At 37.0% G+C, this 25,611-nt stretch overlaps 1 protein-coding gene across 2 annotated transcripts in view; it reads right to left on the minus strand.

Moving 5' to 3' along the window:
• Positions 1 to 1,801: 1,801 nt before the first annotated feature.
• PPP2R5E (protein phosphatase 2 regulatory subunit B'epsilon) overlaps positions 1,802 to 25,611 on the minus strand; it is a 74,257-nt gene continuing 50,447 nt past the window's right edge. Inside the window, exons 4-14 of one of the 2 annotated variants that reach the window (XM_069856879.1) lie at positions 18,732 to 18,833; positions 16,560 to 16,652; positions 12,457 to 12,587; positions 12,313 to 12,372; positions 11,581 to 11,689; positions 10,628 to 10,681; positions 10,470 to 10,520; positions 9,505 to 9,624; positions 8,261 to 8,388; positions 6,544 to 6,630; positions 1,802 to 3,984 (exon numbers count right to left, since the gene is read on the minus strand). In XM_069856879.1, the coding sequence (XP_069712980.1) occupies positions 3,885 to 3,984; positions 6,544 to 6,630; positions 8,261 to 8,388; positions 9,505 to 9,624; positions 10,470 to 10,520; positions 10,628 to 10,681; positions 11,581 to 11,689; positions 12,313 to 12,372; positions 12,457 to 12,587; positions 16,560 to 16,652; positions 18,732 to 18,833 (1,035 nt within the window). In that variant the 3' untranslated portion in view covers positions 1,802 to 3,884. Of the gene's footprint in view, positions 3,985 to 6,528; positions 6,631 to 8,260; positions 8,389 to 9,504; positions 9,625 to 10,469; positions 10,521 to 10,627; positions 10,682 to 11,580; positions 11,690 to 12,312; positions 12,373 to 12,456; positions 12,588 to 16,559; positions 16,653 to 18,731; positions 18,834 to 25,611 lie in introns of both variants that reach the window. The other variant, XM_069856877.1, reaches the window with a different exon arrangement.

Here is a 25,611-nt window from a genome sequence, read left to right on the forward strand (position 1 = left end):
TACTATTTATATTTGAAAACTCCTCATCGTCGCATGAGGTTATGAATACAACATATTTACAGTGAGTGATCCAAATAACAAAAACTTGTATCCAGAGAGGTCACGATAGAAGCGTATGCTTCTGTGGATGGGAAGCAACACTAGGATAAAAGTTTTCAAACTTAGTGCCATAGAAGATACTGTTTCATAGACTTCGAAACAAAAAAAAACAAATGGGCTATACAAAACCTGCTGCACACACCCACTAGAAAAATTAATTCATGGCTCACTGCAGAGCCGCTAAAGGAAGCAAGTGAGCAAAACCAAAAAAAAAGATGTGTGGAAATAAAAACATTCTTCAATCTTGCGCATTGTCACCTTTGTCTTGTAGGGCAACTGCTTTAGGAGGATATCGTTACACAGTTAAGAGAAAAGGTCATCTTTGCCTTCCGAGACAGATCTAAAAGCAAGGTATCTCCGTTTTATGTGAGAGGAAAAGGATCCGGTCTTTCCCACTCCTCACAAAACAATAAAGAATTCTTTAACGCTCCTAATATATTCTTCCTTTCCATAGAGTTAGAGAGCCTGAGGCTGTACTTCCACATCTATAATGTAAGTACAGCTGTTATATTTCTTACTCAAGCAATTCTTGGCTCAAACACCCTCGATTTTCCCATATATAGGAGGAGATAAACTAATAAATTAAATCCTTTTATTTATGCTAACAAAAGCAAGATTATATTTACTGTAACCCTGCTAGCCAAGGCTCCAATGGCATTAGAATACTTCTATTTAAAGCATCCAAAGCTTAGGAAGAAAGACAAAACCCTTTAAAGGCAATGAAAGGAAAACTATAAGGGAGAGTTGCAAGATGAAAAAAGCAATGTGCGCTCAATTTGAAGTATACGAGAGGAACTTTACTTCTACAGTTGTTATATCCCCATGACCTGATGCAATGCCCTAGTACTGAAAATGCAGCTCTTTCCTTTTACCAGAGAGCATTCAATCCTTTCTCCTGAAACCAATATGGTACAGGACGCCAGCGACCACTCAGCAACTGCTGTACAAGCAGTTAATAAAGACATTTACACAAATAAAGGTAGTTAACTCAAGAAGCAAACAAACGCAAATTAAATAGACACACTGATCACACTTGGGCCCATTCGTTGCTGCCTTCTTTGCCTACAACTCCAACTGACACCCATGGGAGCTCTGCAGAGTGGCAGGACACTGCATTTGGATTGCACCAAACGGTGGATCCTGGGGGTACAGTTGTATCATTGCGGCAAGTGCTTCTTCATGTACATCGCACAGTGCAACCTAGTGTCGTGTCATCCTTTTAGAGTCAAGTGACTAATACCACATCGTCTTATTCGCTTTAAAGAAACATTCTTTCTCGGAAGTGATAAATCATCTATAAACTCTAGATACTGCCTGCTACCCCCACAACAGAGGTAACATCAGAGGTAACAAAATATTGCAACCCATCAGGTTCTCCTCAGTTTTGTATGATCAATACCAGAACATCATGTCAAAACCAAAAATAGTTATGAACAAACAACACTCACCTAAACTCTAAGTACAGGACAAGGTGCTTTTTCTGATTTCACATTGTTGTGTTTTACTCCACCAGGTGGAAAATATTAACCCTTTTTCCTCCATTCCATCTCAGTTATACACAATTGAACATAGTCTTTAAGTATGAGTTTAAGTCCACTCTCTTGTAAAGCATGATCATTTCACACAGAAATCACACTAGCAAACATTTGTTTTGGTAACAGAAATAAAAGACTGTCAAAATCAAAGGGCCAAGGGACATGGGTTTGTTATAAATTCATTTAATCTTCAGTATTTCAGCTTGCATCTTTGCTTCAGCACTTTAAAATAAAATGTTTCAACTATGACAGTAACTGCCTAATTTACATTGCGTCCCAGTCAGTGTTCTTAAAAGAAGCTCATATTAATCCCATTAAACCATGTTCTGTTTGGTGTTGCATATGACTAGTTCCATCTTTTCTTTTTTTTTTTCCAGAATTAACAGTGTCAAGTTTTTACAAAATCGCTGAGTTTACAACATTTGTGTGCACAGACCAAGGAGTACAAACTGACCCGATAATCCTGAAACAGTCAGTAGTCTAGGAGGGAATTACTTTTTACCGCTTTTCTGTGCCTGAAAACAAGAAAACTTCAAATTCTACTGTATGTTTAAATGGTAGGAAGAAAAATATACAAGCTTGTATTTATACTGTATTTCTATCAATGGCAACAGGTCATAAATTCATGTTTGCAACTATCACAAAGACTCATGAACACCAACTCTGTTTTATACTGTAAATACTGCTGGATTGATGGTTTCGGATTATCAATTCACTGTTGTCATATGTCTATAACAGTTCAAAAGCATCCTGAAGAAAAATCCCGAAACACATACCTTTCGGTATATAATAATGCAACTGCATTAGCTAAATATATACTGTACATAAGTCTTATCAGCATTTTACCTACCAAAGATGTAAGATTCCACTTCCAAATACAAAGCAGATAGCCAATAATGTATACTTACAATACAGCCCTCTTCTTTGTTTTTGTATTTTTTCTTTTGTTTTAAACAATTTGGTCACAATGCACCTTTGATATAAAAGCATTTTAAACTTTATTATTAATACTCAGAACATTAGGATTTCCATATTTTTTTTTCAGTAGCATTTGTAGAACCACTTTTGGTAACAAATACAGTAGTTAGGAATGAGCATCCAGATGAGAATGCAGAAGTATATTATCCAGAATCCTTTCCAGCTAAGATCATAGGGCTGGTACTGTGACGAGTAAGAGTACTAGAACCACAAAAACACTATAATATGTTTCTTAGAGGCTACATCCTCTTTTGCTGGAACACTTTATAAATACATATTATAAAGTAAGGCAACAACTCCAAACAGTCCAAACTGCTACCTCAACTCAATTTCCAATTAGATCCACGACCACTGGAGATCAATTTCATGCTTGCGCTGTTTAGCGTTTTTCTTTAATCTTTTGAAATGGTCCAATAAAAACATACTGCAATAATTTAGCAATTAGTACTTCTAAAACAACTCCAGTATGTGTGACCAATGTTGTATCACTAATACTGGTTAGATACTGAAGTCCAGGGTGATACCATTGCCCATTTTTAAAGGATTGTGGACACTAATTTGGATTTGCAACAAATAAATGCATTAATCCAAAGCTCCCTTTCCTACTATGTTTATCACCTACTTGTCTTTTCATTCCTAATGTTCAAATCAAGGAAGCACCAGAGACAGCCTGGTACTAAAAAAATGCTCACACCAGTAAACAAAACTTTTATTCAGGACCTACGTTTTTCATGGCCCTGATCTGAATGGACATTCAACTCATGAAGATGTGCAAAAGGAAAAGAAGTCAAATTACAGTAAAGTTATCCAGAGAAGGAGGATGTTACACAAACTCATAAGGAAATGACAGTCTTTTTTCTCTTTTACTATAAATACACTTAACAGTTTAGCAGAAAGACAAGCTAAATTTTAAGATTGTTCACATTTGAAAGTTGTATTATACTCTCTGCTAACGATAAATAAGGAACAGGTCCTGACAATGGAATTTGACATCGCAATTTTCATCAACAGATCTTTGAAGACTGGTTTTAAAGAAGGGTTAAAATAACGATTATGTTTGCAAAGTTCTGAGAAGTCCATCTGCTGTCCAAACTTTGGATGAAAGTCCTTATTTTTTTCCTTTACTTAGAGACAGGTATATACAGTGCTGTTGTAATAATGAAACAAATGTGAAATCTACTGTAAAGTTGCACAATACAGAAAACTGTTGCTCCATCTTCTACTACATAAATGTGTGACTCCACAGGTTAATAATGCTGTTTTGTGTTTTTGTTAAGTTGGAATTATTCCATCACGTCTAAGACCTCTCTTTAATTCCAAATCCTCCAGTTTTTTCCACAGTTCTTCACGCTCCTTCTCTTTCTTCTTCTCACTGACAGACAAAATAAAACAAGGTGTTAGCAGGAAAGAAGGCTGTGGAATATTTATGTTAAAAAAAATACATAGTTAACATAATTAGCAGCACTGATTTCATTGAACAAAACTGCAAGTTTCTTTTCTTCCTAACATATATTTCATACTGTGAATTTTTTTATTTATTTTTTGCTTTTTGTTACCTACATAAATATCACTAAACGAAGCAGTATGGAAAGAACATAAAACATAAGCCAACAAAGTGACAGTGTTTCTGGACACTGGCTTGTAGTGGAGAAGAAAAAAAAGCAGTGGACTTATTATTGAACAAATATATCATGATTATAAAATTTAATTTCAGGACTAGCTTGCCTTTAATTGTTTTCAACTTTATTTTTTGAAGCAAGGTTTCTTTTAATCTTGTATCAGCCACTTTCTAGAACAAGTGTTCCCTTACTCTTTCAGAATCACTTTTCTTCCACTGACTGGTGACCTTCACATAGCTTAGGTATTAGCCAACCAAGGGACAGTTCAAGCTACAAAATGTGCCACTTTTGTTCAATGATTTACTACTTTTCCTTACCCAATTCCCACAGGATCTACATAGCATTTGTCTTACCAACAGATTTTAACAGCCAATGTGATATAATTAAACACCTAACATAACATTTACTTTATCTGCATTATTTGCTTTCCAAATTTCCTGTCTCTGCTATATCTTACTTTGAATAAATCTCCTAGATACTGCAAGGTACAAAATGCTTTCAGTTTCTATCACATCACCCTGTAGCTTCAGATGAAATAGAAATCCAATCATTAAAGAGATACGGAATTCTTGAAAAATATTTCAGTAGATTACAAACACTCCTACACATCTTTATTTGGTCAAAGCACCAACATCTGGCTCACTCATTTGAAATTTTAATTTCCCTCAGAATATTTTAAAAATATTAAAAAACACAAACAACTTTCAGACAAATCCCTGAAGAGCAGTTTAAAAATAAAGAGCTCGCTGTCAGTAGAAAGAATTTAAAATTCAATATAAGAATAAGTGAAATAGCCTGACATTTTCAGGCTACTTACCGGATATTTATTTTGTAATCATTATGAAATATATGCCTGCTTACCTAAAAGACTGTTAGAGGACGATCAGCTCATCCAACTTACCTATTTGACCTATCATAGTCATTAATATTGAGTAAGTTTCTCTTCAAGCTTTAAGTAATATCAAAACTACCCTTTTGAAATGTGGGTTTATTAAGATGCTCAAGATTTTCTGTAAACATTAAGGAAAATAACTTTTAAAATGCTAAGTAGTAAATAAAAATGCTGAAAATGTTAGCACCAGCTGTGATGGGAGATACAGTGTCAGCAGGTGCAAGAAAAATACTTTGTGCAGTTCAGTCAATAAACCTCATCATTACCTAGACATGGGACACACCCCTACAGTGTATGGTCCTGGTAAGAGCAGAGCTCCTCGTTCTAAGGGCCAACAAGGAATCACAAATTCATTTAAGTCATTGAGGTCCCTCAGTGAGTGGCTGGATTAGATGACCAGTCCTCTATTTCTCTGCCTTTTCTGCTAGGAAAATGTGTCTTGACTGCACTAGCACATCCAGTCTTACTTATCAAGGTCTTTCTAGAATTCATCTAGCATCTTAGCTTAAATATATATCCAAGTCTCTAAAAGCAGCAGGTTAGTTCATTAATATTGTAAGTTTTTTTTCTGTCTAACACTTCGTATTTTGCAACTAGGCAGAACAAAAGGACTATGCAACTCCAGTCACACAACTGAAAAAATACAGCCTCCAAGAGCCTGTAGAGATTACAGTAACCTAACAAGGGCTAATGGCACACGGTCCGCTGGGGGACCCTGAGTCACAGAATAGGTATGACTTAAATGAAGTGGCAAACTGCCCAACAGAGTTCCTGAAGCTTCCTCATTTTTTTCACCTTGCGCTTTCAATAACCTGAAACTTTAGAGAAAAGATGTTCCAGTAGGACTAGAAAATTAAGTAACATAGGAGAAAAAAACAAAAAGTAGAACTAACGATTATGAGTGGTGTATCTAATAGATTCTGCAAGCTAAAAGACTTGGATACAGCAGGACCTCTGAATAAGAAATGAAAAGGTTAAGAGATGCCTCTGCTTTAAGACCACACCTACCCCACAAACATTGGTTTAGAAAATCAAATCTTTGGGCTCTCCTTCATGTCTCTTTCCAAAGCTCAGTGTGACTTTCAAAGTGTTATCTTTAAACCCTTGGGTTTTTTTTATTATTGAAGATCTTGATATATTTAAGATGTTTGGAATACAGAGTCAAAAGGAATTCCATAAGAAACATGGACTCCCAAGCAACGCAATGGGTACTGTATTTCATAAGGTGTTAAAAACAGCCTGTAGATGATATTACCTTACATCTTCCAAACAGAAGGCTAAAAAGAGGGGGAGATGAGGCATTCTGTCTATTATATGTGAGATAACGCAACTGCATCTGGGTGTAAGGGGAAAACTGAACAGCAGGCCTTATGCACAGCTGACAAAAAAAGCTGTAAAAAGTTACCGCTGACGATCTGACTTGTAAGTGGCTGTCAGCTCGTCGAACATGGTGCTGTTCATTTCCATAAATGCCTTCAACACATTGTAGACCAAAGCCACAATAGCCCTGTGAAATATTAAAAGAGAAAAAAGAAAGCGTTCTATTAGCTTCAGGTGAAATCAAACGTGAAATAAAGGCGTCTTCTCTTACTGGTATTGCCACAATCAATTCTGCACTTGCAAGTATGATAATGCAAATCCTTTGATTTCAATTTTTTATTAACATATTTAAAGGTGAAGATCAGCTTTCATGCCTCTACTGACTAGTTAAACACAGAAAACCAAAACTCCAGGGTACAGGGTAGCAACAGAAAGCTATTACATATAACTACAGACCCTTCCCTCATGCTCTGGGGCAGTTCTGAATGCAGCTCCAGGGATTCAAATCATCAGTGCTGGCAGAGGAATAGAATTTAAACATGAAATGGGAGTGATTCATATTTCCTTATGATTTTTCTATGAAGCTGAATATTCAGTGCATCTATGCAAAACACAAGGCTGTATTTCAAGAGTGATTTCCTTGTGCTCATACATTTCATATTTATTTTCACTTTGGTACAGCAAAAACCTCTTAAAAATACTCAAATCCTTCAGATGAGTCCTGCAATATCTGTGCAAAATTGTGTATGTATGTATATATAAAAATACACATTAAAAAGTATATTATGTATCTTATACATATAAATATATATACTAACTCTATACCGCTGTATAAACAACCTCTGCCTACTTTGCTTATTGCTGTTCCTGACCTTACCCAAGAGCCAACATTATCACTGTTTATTTAAGTTTGAGTTACTTAACTGCATAAAACATGACAGGCATGATCTGCTCACACAGGAAGAAATGATGCATAATAATAACAGAATTCGAAAAAGTCTTCTAAGGCACTCTGTCCCATGGAAGTTAAAAAAAGGTAAAATCAGTTTACTCTTTTATATCATCTGAGTGGATAGCTAACCCACAACATTTGCAAATTTCCAAAGTAAGTAACCATCTTCAGCTGAAAAGTTTTTCTAAGTCAAGTATAAATTACACAGCATCTAACTGTAATAATATTTTTATTAAAATATTTTCTACTAGGTGATTCAGTTTAAAAACAAAAATGCCAATCTAACAGCATAACAATATGAAGCAACTGCTCTGTTACTCTGTGCAACAGAACAGCTGTATTTAAAAGGATATAAGAAACCCAACCCAACTGAAGAACATACTGATGCCCACGTGCTTCACAGATGTTTAGAAAAATGCTAGTACCAAAGGTCCAACAGAGGAATCGGTATCACCCATGATACAGCCACAAAACCTTATTAATACCAAGCAACATTCTTCTAGACAATTCACCATCAGGCTTAAGATGTTAATCCCTGAACAAAAAACTGTGTAGGAGAAATGCTCGATGAGCAACACTTTTTCTTCAATAACAATGTAACATCTACTTTCTCTTTTTTCCAGCTTCTGAGAAGGTCTATTTTTATCGCATAAGGTACTGATTTTTGTACACATACCAGATAATTAAAAACATTTTGAGACAAGCTCAAGTATAGACTAACTCATATTGGCATTAACAGAGCTGCACCTGCTCATGCCAGCTTTGAATTTGGATCTCTCCCATTCAGACATTCTTCAGCAGACATCCCCTCAGTTTATCAGCAGTACAAGAAATAGTAAGATAAAGGGTAACGGCAAAAACTTACGGATTCCAGTGTTCTTTAGAAATCCTATAAAGGCTGGAAAACATGATGGGAAGTATAACGTTTGAATTCTCCTCTATCAAACTCATGATGTATTCATTATTCCAATAATACAGCGCTCTTTCAGCCACCTTTGAGTCAAAGGAATAAAATGTTAATAGGAATTGCGATACCTGTAATTTCGTAATTTTCTGAAGGAAAAACAAATCACAGAGAAAGTTCACAAAGGTGAGTTAAGCGGAATCATTAACTTTGAATTAAAGCACTACTTTATTCAGTAGCATAATATACATCACTGGAATTAATTTTATCCTATAAATCAGATCCCACAGCATCCCTGCTCTTTCCCCTGCACAATATATTGTTCCTCACTGAAGATCAGCTGTAGACACTGAACTAATGCTGCAGCTGTGAAGGGGAAGGGATAGACTTCCCATCACCCCTTTACCTCAATGTTGTGACTGCAGCTGGAAGGAAGAGAGTAGTGCTGGCTAACAGACGAAGGAGAGAGGGAAAAGCTTAGTAGATGAGCTGAATGAGGGACAAGAGACCTTAAATGTGGGGAAGATATAAACGATAATAATCATCTTGGGGAGGAGGCGGGGGGGGCAGGGGAGCTAAGGGAGAAAACATTGATTTAAATTATGCTAAAACCAAATGTTGTCCAAGGAAGAGCTGAAAACAGTCACATCTGTGTTTGTGCCAGGACAGGTCACCTAGCTTAACACGGAGACACTACAGGCCATGAATCCTAACTCCTCTACATGTATGACTCAATTTAAATTCTATTCATTTCCCTTCTTCCCATTATGCAATGTGAAGAAAATAGGCTATGAATTCTACCACCCCTAACCAGACATTTAATCACAGAAGAAAAAAAGTAGGAAAACAAAAATGGTGCACAATACTGCACTAAAAAGGAGAGCAAACGCCACTTACGTGGTCTGTCAGCCTGAAAGCCATACGGCGCACACCCATCACCAGCAGTCAGAATGGCTCAAAGCCCTTATAGATACAGTTTAAGGCCTTATGGGGCTCAGAACAGCCTGCACTATAACTCCAGATACATCTAAAGTTATTTGTGGCGCTTAGAACTAAGCTTCCACCGCAACATACCCTCTTCCACAGAAATCCAGAAGTCAAGTATTTTAAATCACATAACATAAAATAATATTTCCACCAGGGGGGTGTTAAGTTTGAAATCAAGACTAAACATTCCTATACTATCAATAACCTCCACCACTGACCTGAAAATGAGGGCTAGAGACACACTTGGCAATCTGTTTAAACAAAGGTTCCTGGATTTTGACAAATTGTGATGGTTCGATTACATCCAAGATCTCCTCCAGCTCTCCTAGGAACATGACCTAAAGACAAGGAAGGAAGAGGATTGTATAAAACCTCTGTATCACCTTGATTAGCAAAATGCTGGTAACCCTCCAATCCTACGCTTTAGGAAGAAATGGAAGCCTCGCTAGCTCAGCATGACCCTCTCTCAAAAAATGTGATCGGTTCTACATTTGGCAATTTCTGGATTCAGTCTCCTAAAAGAAGGAGGATGATTGTATGCAAATGCTGTATTTAAAGTACTCCTTCACAAGAGAATTCAGAATTGCACCAGCATATCCATGCTGAAAACCCAGCCTCAAACAGACTAAGGCCTAAATTTTGCAAACCAAGGAGAGCCTCTTAATTTTACCTCATGCTTGGAAGCAACATTCAAAACAAGATTTTATCTGTGTCACAAAGTCTCAGTAGGGAAACTCAGACTTGCATCAAGAATTTGAATTAAAAATGCAAAGGTCCTTCATCTTTTACACGTTTATTAAGTAAACACCAGACAATAAAACACGTTTCATCCTTCCTGGTGAAATACCATCTTCACATATAAATAATTCCAAATCTAACAGTTTTCCAGTCTATCCTCAACTAAGTTTATTTTCTCCTTTTGAATAAAACAAAAGAATTTTTTTGCAGAAGAACCAGTGCTTATTTTGTGAATAGAAATCGTGGTTATCAAACTTTTCTCTTCAAAATCAAAACTGCCCAAAACCAACAGAATTCAAGTATGGAAAAAACACCTACAGGAATTGATACCAAGATCCAGCACAGCATGTGCTACCTACCTAGTGGTATCCAAAGATTCCCTGCCTATTATGTTGTAGAACAAAATAATTCCTGTGTTTCATTAATACTACCATATATCACTTACCTCTTTCTGACTGCAGGTTTTGGGCCAGAATTTCATTAAACCTCTAATGACCTAAATTAGAAGGAAAAAGAAAATAGTTTGGTTTTTTTTTTTAACTTTTCTCTCAATAGGATAAGCTATTTCTAATGCAGAAATAAAAATATGAAAGAAATATTTACCGGTTCTGTGAGTGAGGGGTCTTTCTCCAGAAACTGTACTATGCAATATGCCAGCTGTGAAGAGGTGAAGATTTAAGAAAACGAAGTTAGAACATTTCTATAAAGAAACCACAAAGAAACATTTTTTAAAAAAGAAAGACTCGAGAAAGATGTGATACAGCTTTCTCAAACCACATCCAATTTTAAACTGAGATGCATGGTCTGCACTGTGCAAATCCACTCAAACTTCAGCTCATAAGAAGCAACAGAACATGTTACAAAAAAAAATTCAAAGGTAGTATATGCAATAAAAAAAATCAGAGCAACTTGGAACTCTAAATACAGTCATACAACCAAGGTCATGAGGCTTCTGTTACTCTCTGAAACTGCATTGTTTTATACATTTTGTACATTGGCAAAATCATGAAAACTTTTGCAAGATAAGCCAACAAGAGCTAAAAGCTGGAATAGCATATTTAGAACAAACAACTTTTATGTCATGAAAGCTGAACATATAAAAAGATATATCAAAGCATAAACGCAGTATTAAGAAGTCTGTGAGGGAGAATGTTAAAGATTATGCAAAAGTGTGGCTAATAGAATTCAGAAAGTTGCCTGGGTGAAGAAGAGCCTTGACAGCACAGAACTAAGAAAACCCAAACGTCCTCTTGGGAGAGGGAATGGGAAAGGCAAAATTTGCAAGAGCCAGAAAATAGCAGAGAAGAAAATTTAAAGAGAGTTTAACTACTAAACAAAACCTACAAAATATGACGTTTGTTATGCTTTCAATTATTTAATCAGAACAGATACTTATCATAGAAAGCACATTAAATGAATTTAAAAAGAATCTATTGCATTTTTTCCACATATCAAAACTCCCCCACTTTTATGTGCTATGCAATTAGATTTCCAAAGCAACCTTATAAAAATATACATCATGTTAAATGAGCAGAAAATATTTTTATAATTTCTACCTGTGCATGGAAGAGTGATAAACTCCTGACAGTATGTAAAGGGATCAGCACCTTCACCAGAAACTGTTTATGCTCTGCCTTAAGAGGTAAAGCAAAACCATTGATAATACTAGAAATCAGAAGAGAAATATTTGTTAGTTTCACAGATAACATTCTTGAGGTCTGAACAAGCACTTTCTTAGATTAAAATAATTCAGCAGTCAGCACCTGATTAAAAGCAGCAGGCTCATACCATTTGTAAATTGGTGTTGACTTCTGACCTGCTTTATATTAGCCATGCAGTACACATCTAGGTAGCAACTCAGCTCTGACATACGAATAATCATATAAACAACTGCACAAACAGATAGGAACCTTGCCTATGCGGGTCTGTAAATCCATCTAAGTAAGGTGTTTTCAGGAACTTTGCTACAATTAAATTTACTCAAAATATTCACACAGTTAATGTGCTCAAAAACCCCGCAATTCTGCAGCATGTAAGGATGAGGTACAGAAAATTAAACATACAGACACACACAAAATCAATCCACCACTTTTGGCTTGAACTTGCATCCTGTTATATACTCTTGGCAAAGATACAGTAGAGATTAGCACAAGGGTTTAAGGATGAGCATGTGCACTCATCTGTTCTCAGAATCAAGGCTTATCATAGTACTTTTTCCAAATCCAACACTATCCTGATGTGTCCAAGAAGGGAAGTTTGAGATAGCTAAGAAGTAAAGACTCGTTTACCTTCCTAAAATTTCCAACAGTTCAGCTACACCATTGAAGTGTTCAGTTTCATAAACAAATCTAAAAAAAGAGAAGTTAAATGTAAGTAATATATCAGTTTCCTAAAATGGTAATAAGCAAAAAGTACCTTCTCCCACAACTTACCGTAGAAAAATATTATTAATCTGTTTTCGGATAAATGCTCTAAGACCAAGAAACTTGCCATAAATTCTGTGCAAGACTGTTTTTAGGTAGTCTCGTTCTCGAGGGTCTTCACTGTCAAACAGCTCCAACAGCTGTATTTAAAGGAAAAAGAGAAATGAAACAGCAGACATTTGACAAGTATGACATACAGGCTTCTATATAAAAGTTAAGGTTGTGAAAGCAGACGCCTATAAGAACAGGATATCTGCATTACCCAAAGCGTAGAAATACAGTATTAAAAAATCTGTTGTAACACCAGTAGAACATCATGCAACTCAGTTTATTAATTTCCACTTCTAACATAAAAGAACTTTGGAAATCTTCAAGCAACTAATAAGCTCTTCATTAACTGGCTCCAAAATGCTGCCTTCCTTCTCCCCAGAAACAAACAAAACAAGATGTTAGATGCTGTCATATTCACAAAATAACAGTTTGCCTCTTACCATCCACTTGGCAGAACTAAAAGATCCTTGCCTGCTCTAATGTTTTGTTCCTACAACATTGTGTTAACGTGACATTTTTCTAATTGCTTGTAATTTATATTATGAGTTCTTAAGCCTTTCCAGAGACTGCAAGGCCTTCATGCTGCTGAAAGAACGGAACGGTTGGACTCGATGATCCGGTAGGTCTCTTCCAACCTGGTTATTCTGTGATTCTGTGATTCTGTGAAAGAATCAACAGTGAAGTCTATGCTAGCACAGGATCTGCTGTTACAGCATCTCCACCAACCAACAGCATCAGGGGGAATTAATCTTCCAGGTTGAATGAAATGGTAACTTCAATACCCCGATTAAAAAAAAACAAACAAACAAAAAAAAAAAACCAAAAAACCCACAAAACAAAATGAAAACCCAAAACAAACTCCAAGAACAGAAAATCTACCTTTACTAAATAAGTCTTATTTAAGACTTCGAAACAGCAAAATGGTAATATGTTATTCAGTCAAAATAGAACGCCATCCAGTGTTCTGTACTATACAAAATATATCCTGAAACACTGTCGCCTGAAGTTGCCTCTAAGAATTAAGGTGTGAACTGAGCAGCAGGATTATCACCTGCAGATCTTTGTTCTATTCCCCTTCAATCCTCCACCACAAAAGGATGAGCTTCTCCCTGCCCCTTCTTCTTCATCTTTGACACCCCAGCGCTGGCAATTCTGGTAGACATTTGGAATAAGTTAGAAGGTAAACTTTATTTTAAAACAAACCAAACAAACTAAAAAAAAGAAAAACTAAAACTTAAAGGCCCCCAAGCCCCACCCAACCCCCAAATGCCCACTGGGGAAGTTTAAGGCAGAAATCGTAAGAAACAGTATATGTCTCAAAAAAAAAAGAAAATAACAACCTGTCTTGCAATAGAAACAAAGACAGTTTGCCAAAGAGGTCTCACAAATGTATAAGATGCTGTCAGAATATTACTAACAGAATGGTAGAAAATAAAATGATCTTGGTTTCACAAATAGATAAATTCTGAATACCTATTACATGTAGCTATGTCAGTGCATGTATACCACCTGATCTATTAAAATGGGACACAACTTAGGAGGCGAGAAAGAAAAAATACAGAAAAAAAGATGATTAAAAGTCATTAAGTTGTCTGGGACTTTGCTTTCTAACATCCAGGTTTAGGACTGATGCACATATTCTTCATTGGTTTGGATGTTTCTGTAGCCTATAATGAGATCCCACTATCTTCTTGCACTAAGAACTTGTGCTGAGAGTTTCACAAGGTTTGTCAGCTGCCCTCCAGAGGTTATAAACACATTGCTTTGCTCAATTAGGTCTATAGTTAAATAAATAAATAGTCACCTCATCTTTCCCCAAATAGCAAATTTCACCCAAAGACAGCAAACAGCTGGAAACACTTATGTTTTTAATTTTCTTATTGGAATGCTTTTAGGAGCAAAATATTTATATATCCAGTTCTCTTATACAGATCCTCCATGGAAACACTGCTGAACAAAGACTCACTCTCCCATTCAAAATAAAGAGAAAAAGACAATTCTTTTGATATGTCCAATTTGTTATCAGGTTTCAAAAATAAAGTCTTATTTTTATGGATAAGTTGCAAGACTTCCATTATTTACGTGACTATTCTGACACTAAACCTACAAAGAAAAAGGAAATAAATTTTCCAAAATAGCAACCTACATAACAGAGACACTTGTGGATATATTTGAACAGTATGTCTCTTAGCAACCATTGCCAACCATTTCAGACTGTATATAAGCAGCCTTTAGAAATGAACAGTTACATTGTTACGTACAGCGTTTTTTTAAACATACAGCTGAAAGCTAGAAACATATTTATTTTTAAAAAACAAAAGCAAAAAGCAAACAAGAAAATGCTTGAAAATGCCCACTAAAAAAGACTAGTGTCATTATTTCATAAAGGCGTTTTTATCGCCAAGAAACATTTCATTAAAGTTTCTCAATTTTTTTAAAGAAAACAAATTAATTTAGAGAGAAAGCTGGTTTCAAAAGCTGTCACACTTGTGCTGTCAGTGTCATAAAACACCAAGTTCAGAAACAGATAACAGGAGCATCTCAGGATTATTTTCTCTAGATTTTGGAGCAGAACACAAGCATTCCTTCTAACACAATCCTGCTATATCTAAAGAAAGTAAAATCAGACCAGAAAAACCTGTCAAGAGCGACTATCCCCCATGCATATTCTTACATTTACACCGCTCCTGTATGTAGAAGATGGATTAAATTAAAACATGAGTATATTGCACTGCTTTCATAGAGTTAAGATGGTCTTATGACATTAAGAAGGAAACTGAAGTCCCTTCTTCGAATCTTTGAATTTAAGGATAGAAATTGCTTTCTTAGCTACGTTTTTCAGGTACTCCTCAAAGGAATAACACATTGGAACAGTAAAAGTGCTATTTGTATTGCCCGAGTGCTACAAGTTAAAATAAAAGCTCTGTGACAAAGGGGTGAAGAGAAAGGTCTTCAGAAATGCCAAGTATGTCCTGCCACTTCTAGTTTGGCTTTTATTTAAGTCTCAGTCCATAACAAAACTCCTCCTTCGAAATAAGTAGGAATCTTTCTAAATTTCCTTGATTTCAAAAGCAAGCTATAGAGAGCATCAAAGATGAAGTTCTTTGATTTTGTGGCTATATAAAAATTCACAGCGGGAACAGAAAAGACAAGATAGGCCTGTTCCCAAAAGCTAAAACGAAGTCCTATCTGTGAAGTTTCCTGGCTTATCCCAGAAAACACTTTCCTTCAGCCATCTCTGTTCCAGGATTTGGCAAGGCCTGGATGAAAAATCTTCAGTAGCAAAGGCCACCTACTGCAGTTCCACGTGAAGTAACGAAGCGCACAAGAAGCCTCACTTGTACAAGGAAGAGAAAGATTAAATACATTTAAAATACCTGGCTGTCAGCTGACTGACTGACAGAGCCCATCTCTTCCATTTAACCATAACAATAGCAAGCAAACTACCAAAATAAAGCTACTCATTCTTTGCCGATGTCATATATTATTGATGCTACTTCTTCTTCCTTGCTTTTAATAGAACTTGAACTTCAAATGGCCTTTTGATTTACTTCCTCCTGACCACTACAGCATCACTGTTTGCAGTACTGTGCTGGGAATAGGTTTGTTCATGAACTTCTGCCCCTGTGGCCAGCTCTCCAGCAGAGATAGAAAGGAGAAACATTCTCCCCTTCCAACAGAAATATTTTAACAATATCAAGTCATGTTATAACTGGAGTTTGAGTAGTCTCTCTAGATAGCAGCATTTTCCGACTGCTTGAGAGTAAACCTGACATTTTTCAACAGTTAGTGGTTCAGTTCCCTCTCAATATCACTAAGTGAAATATTTTGATTAAGGTCTCAAAAGTGGAGCCAAACCAACTATTTTGTATATCTATAGCAACAGGAACTAGCATATAAACACACAAACATTTCCCGTACCTCCACAGATTGAAAACTTTCATTATATATGCTTGTTTGGCCTTTTTCTGTTGCGGATCCAAATTTTCACTTGCAAATATGAAATAAAATCTTTTAAAAGAATTTTTTTTAAAAAGCAAAAAGAAAACACATCAGCTTACCTGCAATACAAATTTCTGATCTATGTACTTTTTGGCAATGCTGGGCTGAAATTCTTGGCTTTCCAAAAATCGTATGAAAAACTCATATACAAGCTGAAAATAAAAAAGAAAAAAAAAAGGCTTTGTTTATGACTCATTATATTTTGAAGTACTTCCCTAAATTCTTTTGCCGGAAAATAATTGTTTTTCTACAGAGCAAAAGGTAGAAAAAATGATTTTTTTCCTCCTTTACTAATTGCAATCTTAGAGTTAGAATTCATTATGTGAGCTTTTTAAGTTAGTTTTTCTTATTTAAATGCCAGTCAAAGACATTTCATCACCACGAACAGGCAGTGTCATCTTATAATGCTTGTTATCATCTTACTGAAGTAATTGGAAAGCACATCTAAACTGCACACTGAACTGCTGAAGTCACATCAAATACAGACATTACAATTCTGAAAGGGCTGGTTGGTGAAAGAGTTGGAAATATTTAAATTAAATTGCAAACTGCTTAGAGTAGCGATCTAACAACTTGAAACACCGAAGAAGAATACAAACTAGAATTTATTCAGAAGTTCCTAACTTACTGTAAAGATTACCCTCAGGGCTGGAGAAAACCTGCTGACTTTCAGGCAATTTCATCTCTGCCTAAACTATTCAGTGGGACAGCAACAGAATTTTCATTTAGTGGAGAAAATGAAGAGCATGAAAACCAGGCAAAAAGGAAGTGAAGTGAAGCTGTGGCCTTGCAAGGCAGCAGCTCTGAGTCGTCACTGACAGATGAGCTACCAGCTCGCAATTCTCTCTGCTGAGCCTTTTCAAGTAGAGCAGCCACTGAAAACATTTTCCTTTCTGACTTCCGTGAGCATGGATATTGATACTAAAAGGTGAAAGGAAGCTAAAAATTATGTTTTATAATAATTTTAAACTTTTCTGTGCAAACACAAATATGCTGCAACGCTGCTGCTGCTTTATGTCAGTGTTCTCTGACTTTTAAAAGGAAGAAACAGGAAATCAAAAAAGAGGGGAGAAATATGCATGGAGAAAGTGACAACTTACATAACTGATATTAAATCACCAGGAAAACAATTCCATCAACTCCTGACAAATACTTTGGTGTATTTCTTCCTAACAAAGGTAAATCATCCACTGGCTAAGAAATACCATGCAAGTAATGACTTTTAAAACCACAGCTCTAGCTGTTAATGAATGTAAGTTAACAGACACGTATGCCGGTGCTGTTTCCAGGCAGGAAGAGCTGTTCAGAGCTACCTTGAAGGTTTTAAGATTTTTTTTTTTTTTTGTGAAATTTAAATATAAATTAGGGATGAAACCTATATTGCAACAGATTCTAAACTTGAGAGCACAAGAGAGTGAAACAAACTGCTCACAGGCAAGGATTGTGCATGTAACCGTCAAATAAAATCCTCATTTCAAGCTGAGATCAGTTGTGCTCCTTTGCTCACAAAAACTCCCAGACTCCACAAACTGTTACGCAAGCAAACTTCTGAATTCACTAGTGGTATAAATCATTGCCCTGACTAACAAAGACAGGGATCTGTATCTCAATTTTCTATAAAGGAATTTACTGCATTAGCATCAATGATGCTTTCTTAAAAATTATTTTACATTCTTTGTTCAAAATACCTTGTGTTGACACTTGAGGTACACAGGAATGAAGGATACACAGCAGTAAGCATGCATCCCACTACAAACACCTGAAGCCAAACCTCAACTCAGGGAAAGAAAGCAAAACTTAAACAAGGATGTAGCTTCTCATTAATTTTTCTGATCAGCTCCCGACACCTCCGTACTTTTGTATGAAAATTAACTGCTCTTGGTAAAACAGAACTGCTATCAGTATCATTCCCACAATGCTCTTGCTGAAGTTGCTGAAAAACTCTTCTGCATCAGAGCAGTTTGGAAAACAAATACTTTTTTAAATCAATGAAGGAAAGCAGGAATAGGAGGGGCACCAGCAATACAGCTTTGAAAGAAAGCTTTAACATTTTGCAAATGTCACAACGCACTCTTACGTCTTTGTAGGTACTACATGGTAGCCAGGAACAATGTTAATAAATGTTACTGTGTCACAGATTAGTTCTGATTCACGGGTTTAAAAAAGACAGAGAAAATTATTAGCTACATCAAGCAACAACAGTCATTTTTCCAAGATAAATGATGAGAAACCTGTAAATGTGGCCACGATGCCTCCAAGGTGGGTTCATCTTCTTCTGGATCAAATTCATTGCTGTCACTAGGTGGGAGAGTTCTGAAGATATTGCAAGATACCTGAAAAATGAAAAAAATAATGATGAGATCTGTTTTTCAAAGAGGTACTAGATTTCAGGACACTGTGCTATACCTACTCCATCCTCCATCATATAATCAGTACTTCTTTTATCTGCTGTCTAACAAAGTTCTCAAACAACAGCACAGATCTAAGGAACCTGTCACTTTATAAACCTGCCACCAGCCCTGGCTTTCCCTTCTCCAGATCATTTTGCTGCTTCTTTCCATTCATATCCCAGCATCACCCATTCTGCCACCATTTCTGTCTACCACATTCCAGATGAACCCACCAGAACGTTATTCCCCATCCTGCTGGGCATCCACGGGCAGAGAGCCACGACTGCAGGAAATAGCATCAACATACAACACTTGGTGATTTTCCTTTGCAACAGCATTAATGATATCTGTTTAAGGTCTCATCTGTTAGCACTTCTGAAGAGTTGCCAGTGCTATTCACACATTATACGCCTGGACACCTCATGTCAATAGAGAACTTGGTACTAAATGCAAGCAACAAACAGTATTTGCTCAACAGTTACCCTACATTTTATTTCATGGTTGGTTTGCCTTGCTTAATCTTATTTAGAGGTATTTGGCTGAGACTGCTTGGCTTTGTGAGGCTCGTGCTATCAGCAAAGACTGAAAGGGAGTGCTTTCCTGGGTTAATTACAGTGCTGAATGGAGTGTACAGCTTATTATGCAGCAAATCTGATAAACTGCAAACATGCTGTAGGGCCCTTTCTGTACTTTGAAGGTGATGTTGTACCTTCTTTGCACTCTGCTACTGCATATGACCCAGCTCTAAGCTGGTTAATCAAACAGCTGGGAAAAGCAGCATGTTACCTCCTAATCTCATCTATACATGACCCCTCCATAGTAGTTCAGACAAACTAAGCTATTTAAAAAACAAAACTAGCATGTTCTTCAACACCCTTGCTTATTTTTCCAGTCTTTTACTCTTGTAAATGTTTCAGTCTGCAAGGCATACTTTTACCATGCTGGTGGCTTAGAAAGAAAGGGCACTTTAAAGCCAAGAGTTTTAATACAACACAAGTACTAATAAAACCAGATTAAAACAGACACAGTGAAATTTCAGAATTTGCAAGACAAACAGAACAGATTCAGGAACTGCATAAACAGAAAGATGAAACAACAGAAAACTGTAGGAAAGCACACGTGGTGCAAACCAGTGAGGAATATTCACTGAACACAAAGGAAAGACAAAAGAAGGAGTAAGGCAAACCTGTAAGCATAGAAAAAAAGAGGTCACACAGGTTTCTGCGTGGACTTTGCTCTTCCTGCCGCAAGAGGGTGTATTTCACTACCATTACAGGAAAACATTCTTTTACAGAGGCCTTCACTGCATATGTAAATCTCATGTTTTCAAGCAGCATGGCTTTCAACCCTAACAGATGCAGCACTTTCAGCTTGTGCTAATAGATATGGGCTCGACTTGCCCTGCATGCATACCTGCCAAGTGACTACTAGCATTTATTAGGAGATACTCTTTCTCTCCCTTCTCCATCCTCTTCCCCTGACACATTCAATTCTCTCAAGAGCCCCTCCATAAAGAGACTTTCTAGTGTCACGAGGAAATGTCAAATAACTATTCTAGGAACACGTGCATGTTATAGTTTACCTTCCCTTGAGGATTCCTGAACTCCTGCTTCTACTATCTTTGATATCAAAAAAGCAAGGAAAGTGGTCAGAATTAGTAGGACAGAACGGTTTCTGTGATAAGAGCACAGGGCAAAAGAGGGTAAACAGACCAAAGGATTCCCAAGTGAAAAGGGGCAAATGTGCCTTGGATCCGAACATCTGGAATTCTGCAATACTTACTGAAGCATTTTTGGTTAATGCTTCACATTCAAAAATCCCAGCTTTCTCGGGATTTGGACCAAGACAAGGAACTAGCAAAACCAAACGCGTTCTGCAGCTATTTTTTTCCTGCTTTAAACTTCATTTGAAACAAGAAAGAAATCTCTCTGCAAATTTAACCATACGTAAATTAATGAAACCTGTACCAGCAGATAAAAGAACACACAAGTATTCATCAGCTGCTGAGTTCAGAAACTGAAACAAATTCTAAATTATGGCACAAGCAAAGTCCAAAAGGAAAAGTACAGACTTTCAGAATGAAAAGCTAAACTAAGACAAATTCTTGTAAGATTTAAATTAAGTCAAACCAAGCCTCAAGCAGCCAGTTCCAGGGGCTTAACAGCATGACAGAGGTATGCAGAGTTCAGCAACAACTAGCGAAGTGCCAGCATTGACACCTGAACCTTGAGCTTGTTAACAAAATCAATGTGATTTCTGGAGAGTGCCTATGAAAAAAAGGCCAGTTTCAAGGCAACTCAAAAGCAGGTTTTTTGCATAAGAAAATTAACATGCAGGAATAAATCCAATGCAAGTCAGAATATGGTCCTGTTTGTTGCCTTTAAATTTCTTTTTTGCACCAGGAGTAAAGATAAGCTATATGGAGCCAAAATGCAGATATTCTCATGAGAAGAACAGACAGAACAGGTTTATATTTTAAAAGACAATGTGTGCTATTACAGTTACATTAATCACCACAACACAGCATGATAGCTCATTTACATGCAGCATCAATTTACAGCATGCTTATCTAAATCAGTAGCCTCTGGGTGGCTAATGTTTATACGCCTCTAAGGGAGAACTGAAGGCAACAAGTTCTTCCATGCATGAACTGCCCAGCTGTATGTTAGAGGCTTTGACAGCAACGATGGGAATATGCGACATCAAATGTGGAAAGAATAATTTTTTGGAGAGAGGTATAAAGTAGCTATTTAGTATTTATCCCTGGGCCCAAGCAGCATGCCAACATTCCTTCAGCTGGATAGCTGAATCATTTCTCTTCTGACCTCCGCTGGATCACCAAGCCAAAGGACATCCCTGCAGGCCTGCGTATACAGTCCTTGATGATTCCTCTCCCATAGCCAACACAAATGACTACTGATCAGTACTGACTTTCCTCTTCCACTGATCAGGAATGCCTCCAAGTCCAGATATTTTTGTAAAGCAAACCAGAACTCTAATATTCCAGAAAGTTCTAACATGACAGATCTCCCCTATTATGTCCTCAAAGACATCCGCACGCTATCCTCTCCATGACTGTCCCCTTTAGAAGCATCACACCAAATCGGGGAGCATCACTGCTCCCCCACTATGCACAACGTGAACATCCAACTGCCAGAAAACAATGTAACAAATCAGTAAAACCTACCCACTCACATTGGACTTAAAATTTCCAAGATCAAGCTGGAAATGCTGGAGTAATAGATTTTTAAATTGGAGATGTCCAAAGACCTCTAAGCTCCACATATGTCAGTGTGTCAAGCCAGGCACAACTCTGACCAGAAGCATGACAAGAACTTTTCTAGGCGACAGCAAGTCAATGCAAATTCACTTAAAACTAACCAACTAAATAAATAAATAAATAAGGAATGCCACTGTGATACCCCACCAAGACTGAGCTGCAAGTTCTGAACAGATCTGATGAGTAGCAGGCAATGCAGAACTACAAAACTATGAAAACACAATTAAAAGTGCCAACCATCAGGAAATCTTTGATTTTAGAAAAGAAGGAGAGAAAGAGGCTTAAGTCTGAAGTCCTCTCTTTGTCGCTACTGGAGCGCTATAGAAATGATGCTGCTGTAACAGAAACTTCACAACTCCAATTTCAGCCCAGTGCTACTACTCTGTGCTGTTTGAAACAAAGATTTTTATCAGTAATAGTGTTCCTGAAAGGCGCCTTAAATGAAAACAAACATACACGTGGGGAAGCTTAATATATTAGCGATATAAAAACAGAAGTGAATACCAAATTAGCTCCAAGGGAACACCTGTGCTTCTCTTATCAGGGCATAGAACCATCCAAACTAACCCCATGCACATCTGAAAGTGAAACTGAGCAGCTCTGCACACACAATATTTAAACCACCGTGCGTATTAACAACAGACATTAACAATAAAATGTAATCAAGTCTTAAAATGAAGCCATGCTAATGGGGAGACAACTATGGCCCCTGGAACAGACACTAAACTTGTTCTTCTGAAATACATATGTATACATTTTTTTAATATTGTTTATGGATTTACATCTTGTAGAGCCTGAAGTGCCTATTGCAGTCATTCAGCTATAATCTCGCTCCATAACCCATTGAATTGCTCCCCAAAGTTTCACTGAAGTACATTTTACAAAAAGTAGTATCTAATTCAATCTTAAAAGATTACAAACTATTCCACCAGCTCTCTCCTCCTAAAGTTTTACTACACATTCAACTATAGCACTGCCTCCAGTTTCAAGGTTGAGTCTGCCTGATCCCACTTTGGTTCTCATCAAACCACCAAATCTTTTCTACATCTGTATTTGTATTTGCATATGCAGTACATATCTATTTATAAATAGATATTTTTATACAGACATGACACCTCTCAACCTTTGTGCTGCTAAAGAGAAAGACGGAGATTCTGAATCCAGGCAGTTGGTTTCTTTGTTGGTTTTTAATTCTGTGATTATTTGTTTTCTTCATTTGAGCTCCCACCTGTGTACAACAAGACGACTGGGGTACCTATAAAAAGCCAGGCCATTTCCCTCTTCCTTTCTGCATATTGCTGTTTTTATTTATCAACATTGACTTCTTTGAACAGTGCACTGTACCAAAGGCTCATATTAAGATACTCATGACAGGAATCCACATACACCACTGCTTGCCTGAATACAGTGTTTCAGGGCTTAAAATTCCACACCTTCATTTTGCCCAGCAGCTTTACTTTTGACTCAGCTGCATTAAAATGAACTACACTGGACTGCAAACAGAGTCAACAATCCTGATCACAGGGTGGAGGGAAAACAGTCTTACTCATTTTTTCTTGACCTTTTAATCTTCAAAGAACTCGATCAATAACCTGCAAGAATTTAGCTCTAGATCAGGGCTCCTAAACTGGTTAGCTCGCCACCACACGCTTCAGTGGTAGGAGCAGCTTCCATCCATATAGACAAGCAAGCAGCAAAACTGAGATCCTTAGGCTATGCTTCTGTAGGCAGCCAAGTGCAATCAGAGTCAGTTTATAAAATAGAAGAGCTGGTGCTGAAGTGCAATATCCACACTGTGTATGTTTGGAGGGAGGAGTTTCTAGTGATCTCCTGCATTGAAGCCCATTAGCAAGGTGGAAAGCATTAGGTACACTCCTGGAACAGATATCTTGCCCCAAAAGGAACCAAATTTATTAAGCCTAAGATTTCTCTATCACAAGCATCAAAGTGAAGTGAGAATAAATGGGAGATTCACTTCAAGAGCGCACTCTCAACCTGAGATAGAAGTGCTTGCAGAGACCCATCCAAGGCAGCACCCCTGGGTGCAGCTTCTCGCTGCTGGAATCTGGAGCCGTGAAATTCCACTCTGGGTCACCTCGACCTGAACTATAAAAGGGTACCCTATGAGTAACAATGCTGTTTGTTGCTATTTTAATGTAATTGTTTTGAGATGGTCCAGTGGAACAGCTGTTTAATGTGTGCCAAGCTAATTCTATACAACACAATCTAAAAAATCCTAGTAGTAACTCAAGTTCTAAGACAAATTAAAGCACAGTACGAGCAGAAAGAGCCCCTTATCTCTAGAGCAGGCACCACATCGAGCTAAAGCCTGCCTGTACATGAACTTGAACTCTAGACAGCATTACAGACCTCATACTGTCTCATACTTCATACTAAAGAACAAAAAAAATTCAAACCTCAAGAAAACAATCCTCCAGAAGATTCTCATTGTGCTTATCTATAGATAAGATGCTCAAAGAAAGGTATTTTAGGAGATGACACAGCCAAAACGGGGGAGGGGGCGCACACGCCTTAATGAAAACAAAGAAGGCAAAGCAACAGTCGACACAAGAACTTCTTGAAACAAAAATGTTTTCCAGTTTCTTGCTTTGCTTTAGACCCAGTCACTGCACTATTATGCAGACAAAGTCTGACGAATGAAAGGCCTAAGTAACCAGCAGGAGGAATAATGGATACGGGTAAATGTAATTACATACTGTCGGGAAAAATTATTAGGGACAACCACTGCAAGAGGAGCTGCCTCCAACTGATTTTTTGAGAGGAGTACAGCACATCAGAGCCTCTTTTAATCATCATTGTGGGTTTTGTACAAACTAGGTGCATAAACAAAATGAATAATAAAAAGCATCTAACAGAGGAATATGGAAACAACACATGAAGGAAACCGAAGTTAGATTATTTTCTTACTTCTACTGAATTTATAACCCTCACGGTAAAGAAACAAGAAGATAAATTAAAATACTATGTGATTTTTATCTATTTTTTTAAATTTTGATGGCATGATTGTCCATCATGGCTGCACAAACAGGACAATTTCTAATCAGAATCTGGTTTAGGGGTCAAAGGACATTCCATCTTCCTTTCAGCATTTCAGGCAATTTCAAAATAATCTGTTCAACCTTTACTGATTCAAGTTTGGTTTAAGATTAATTTATAATATTTCACAGGGCTCCTTATGTTATAAGAAGTCCATATTAAAAAGGAGACAATAATTGTCAGTTCTTGTAATATTGTATTGTTTCATTTATTTCCCTTACACTCAAAATGACGTTCAGTATTAATTTTCAAATGTATTGCAAGAACGACAGAACATATGCACGGGGTTTTTGCTAAATGAAGTGGTAAGACTGAATATAGGTAGACTTGCATCAAAACCTCTATTCAAGAACATTTTAACATGGAAAACCTTAAACAGAATGC

The sequence above is a fragment of the Phaenicophaeus curvirostris genome, chromosome 5 (genome assembly GCF_032191515.1).
Source record: "Phaenicophaeus curvirostris isolate KB17595 chromosome 5, BPBGC_Pcur_1.0, whole genome shotgun sequence".
In the NCBI taxonomy this organism is placed as follows: domain Eukaryota; kingdom Metazoa; phylum Chordata; class Aves; order Cuculiformes; family Cuculidae; genus Phaenicophaeus; species Phaenicophaeus curvirostris.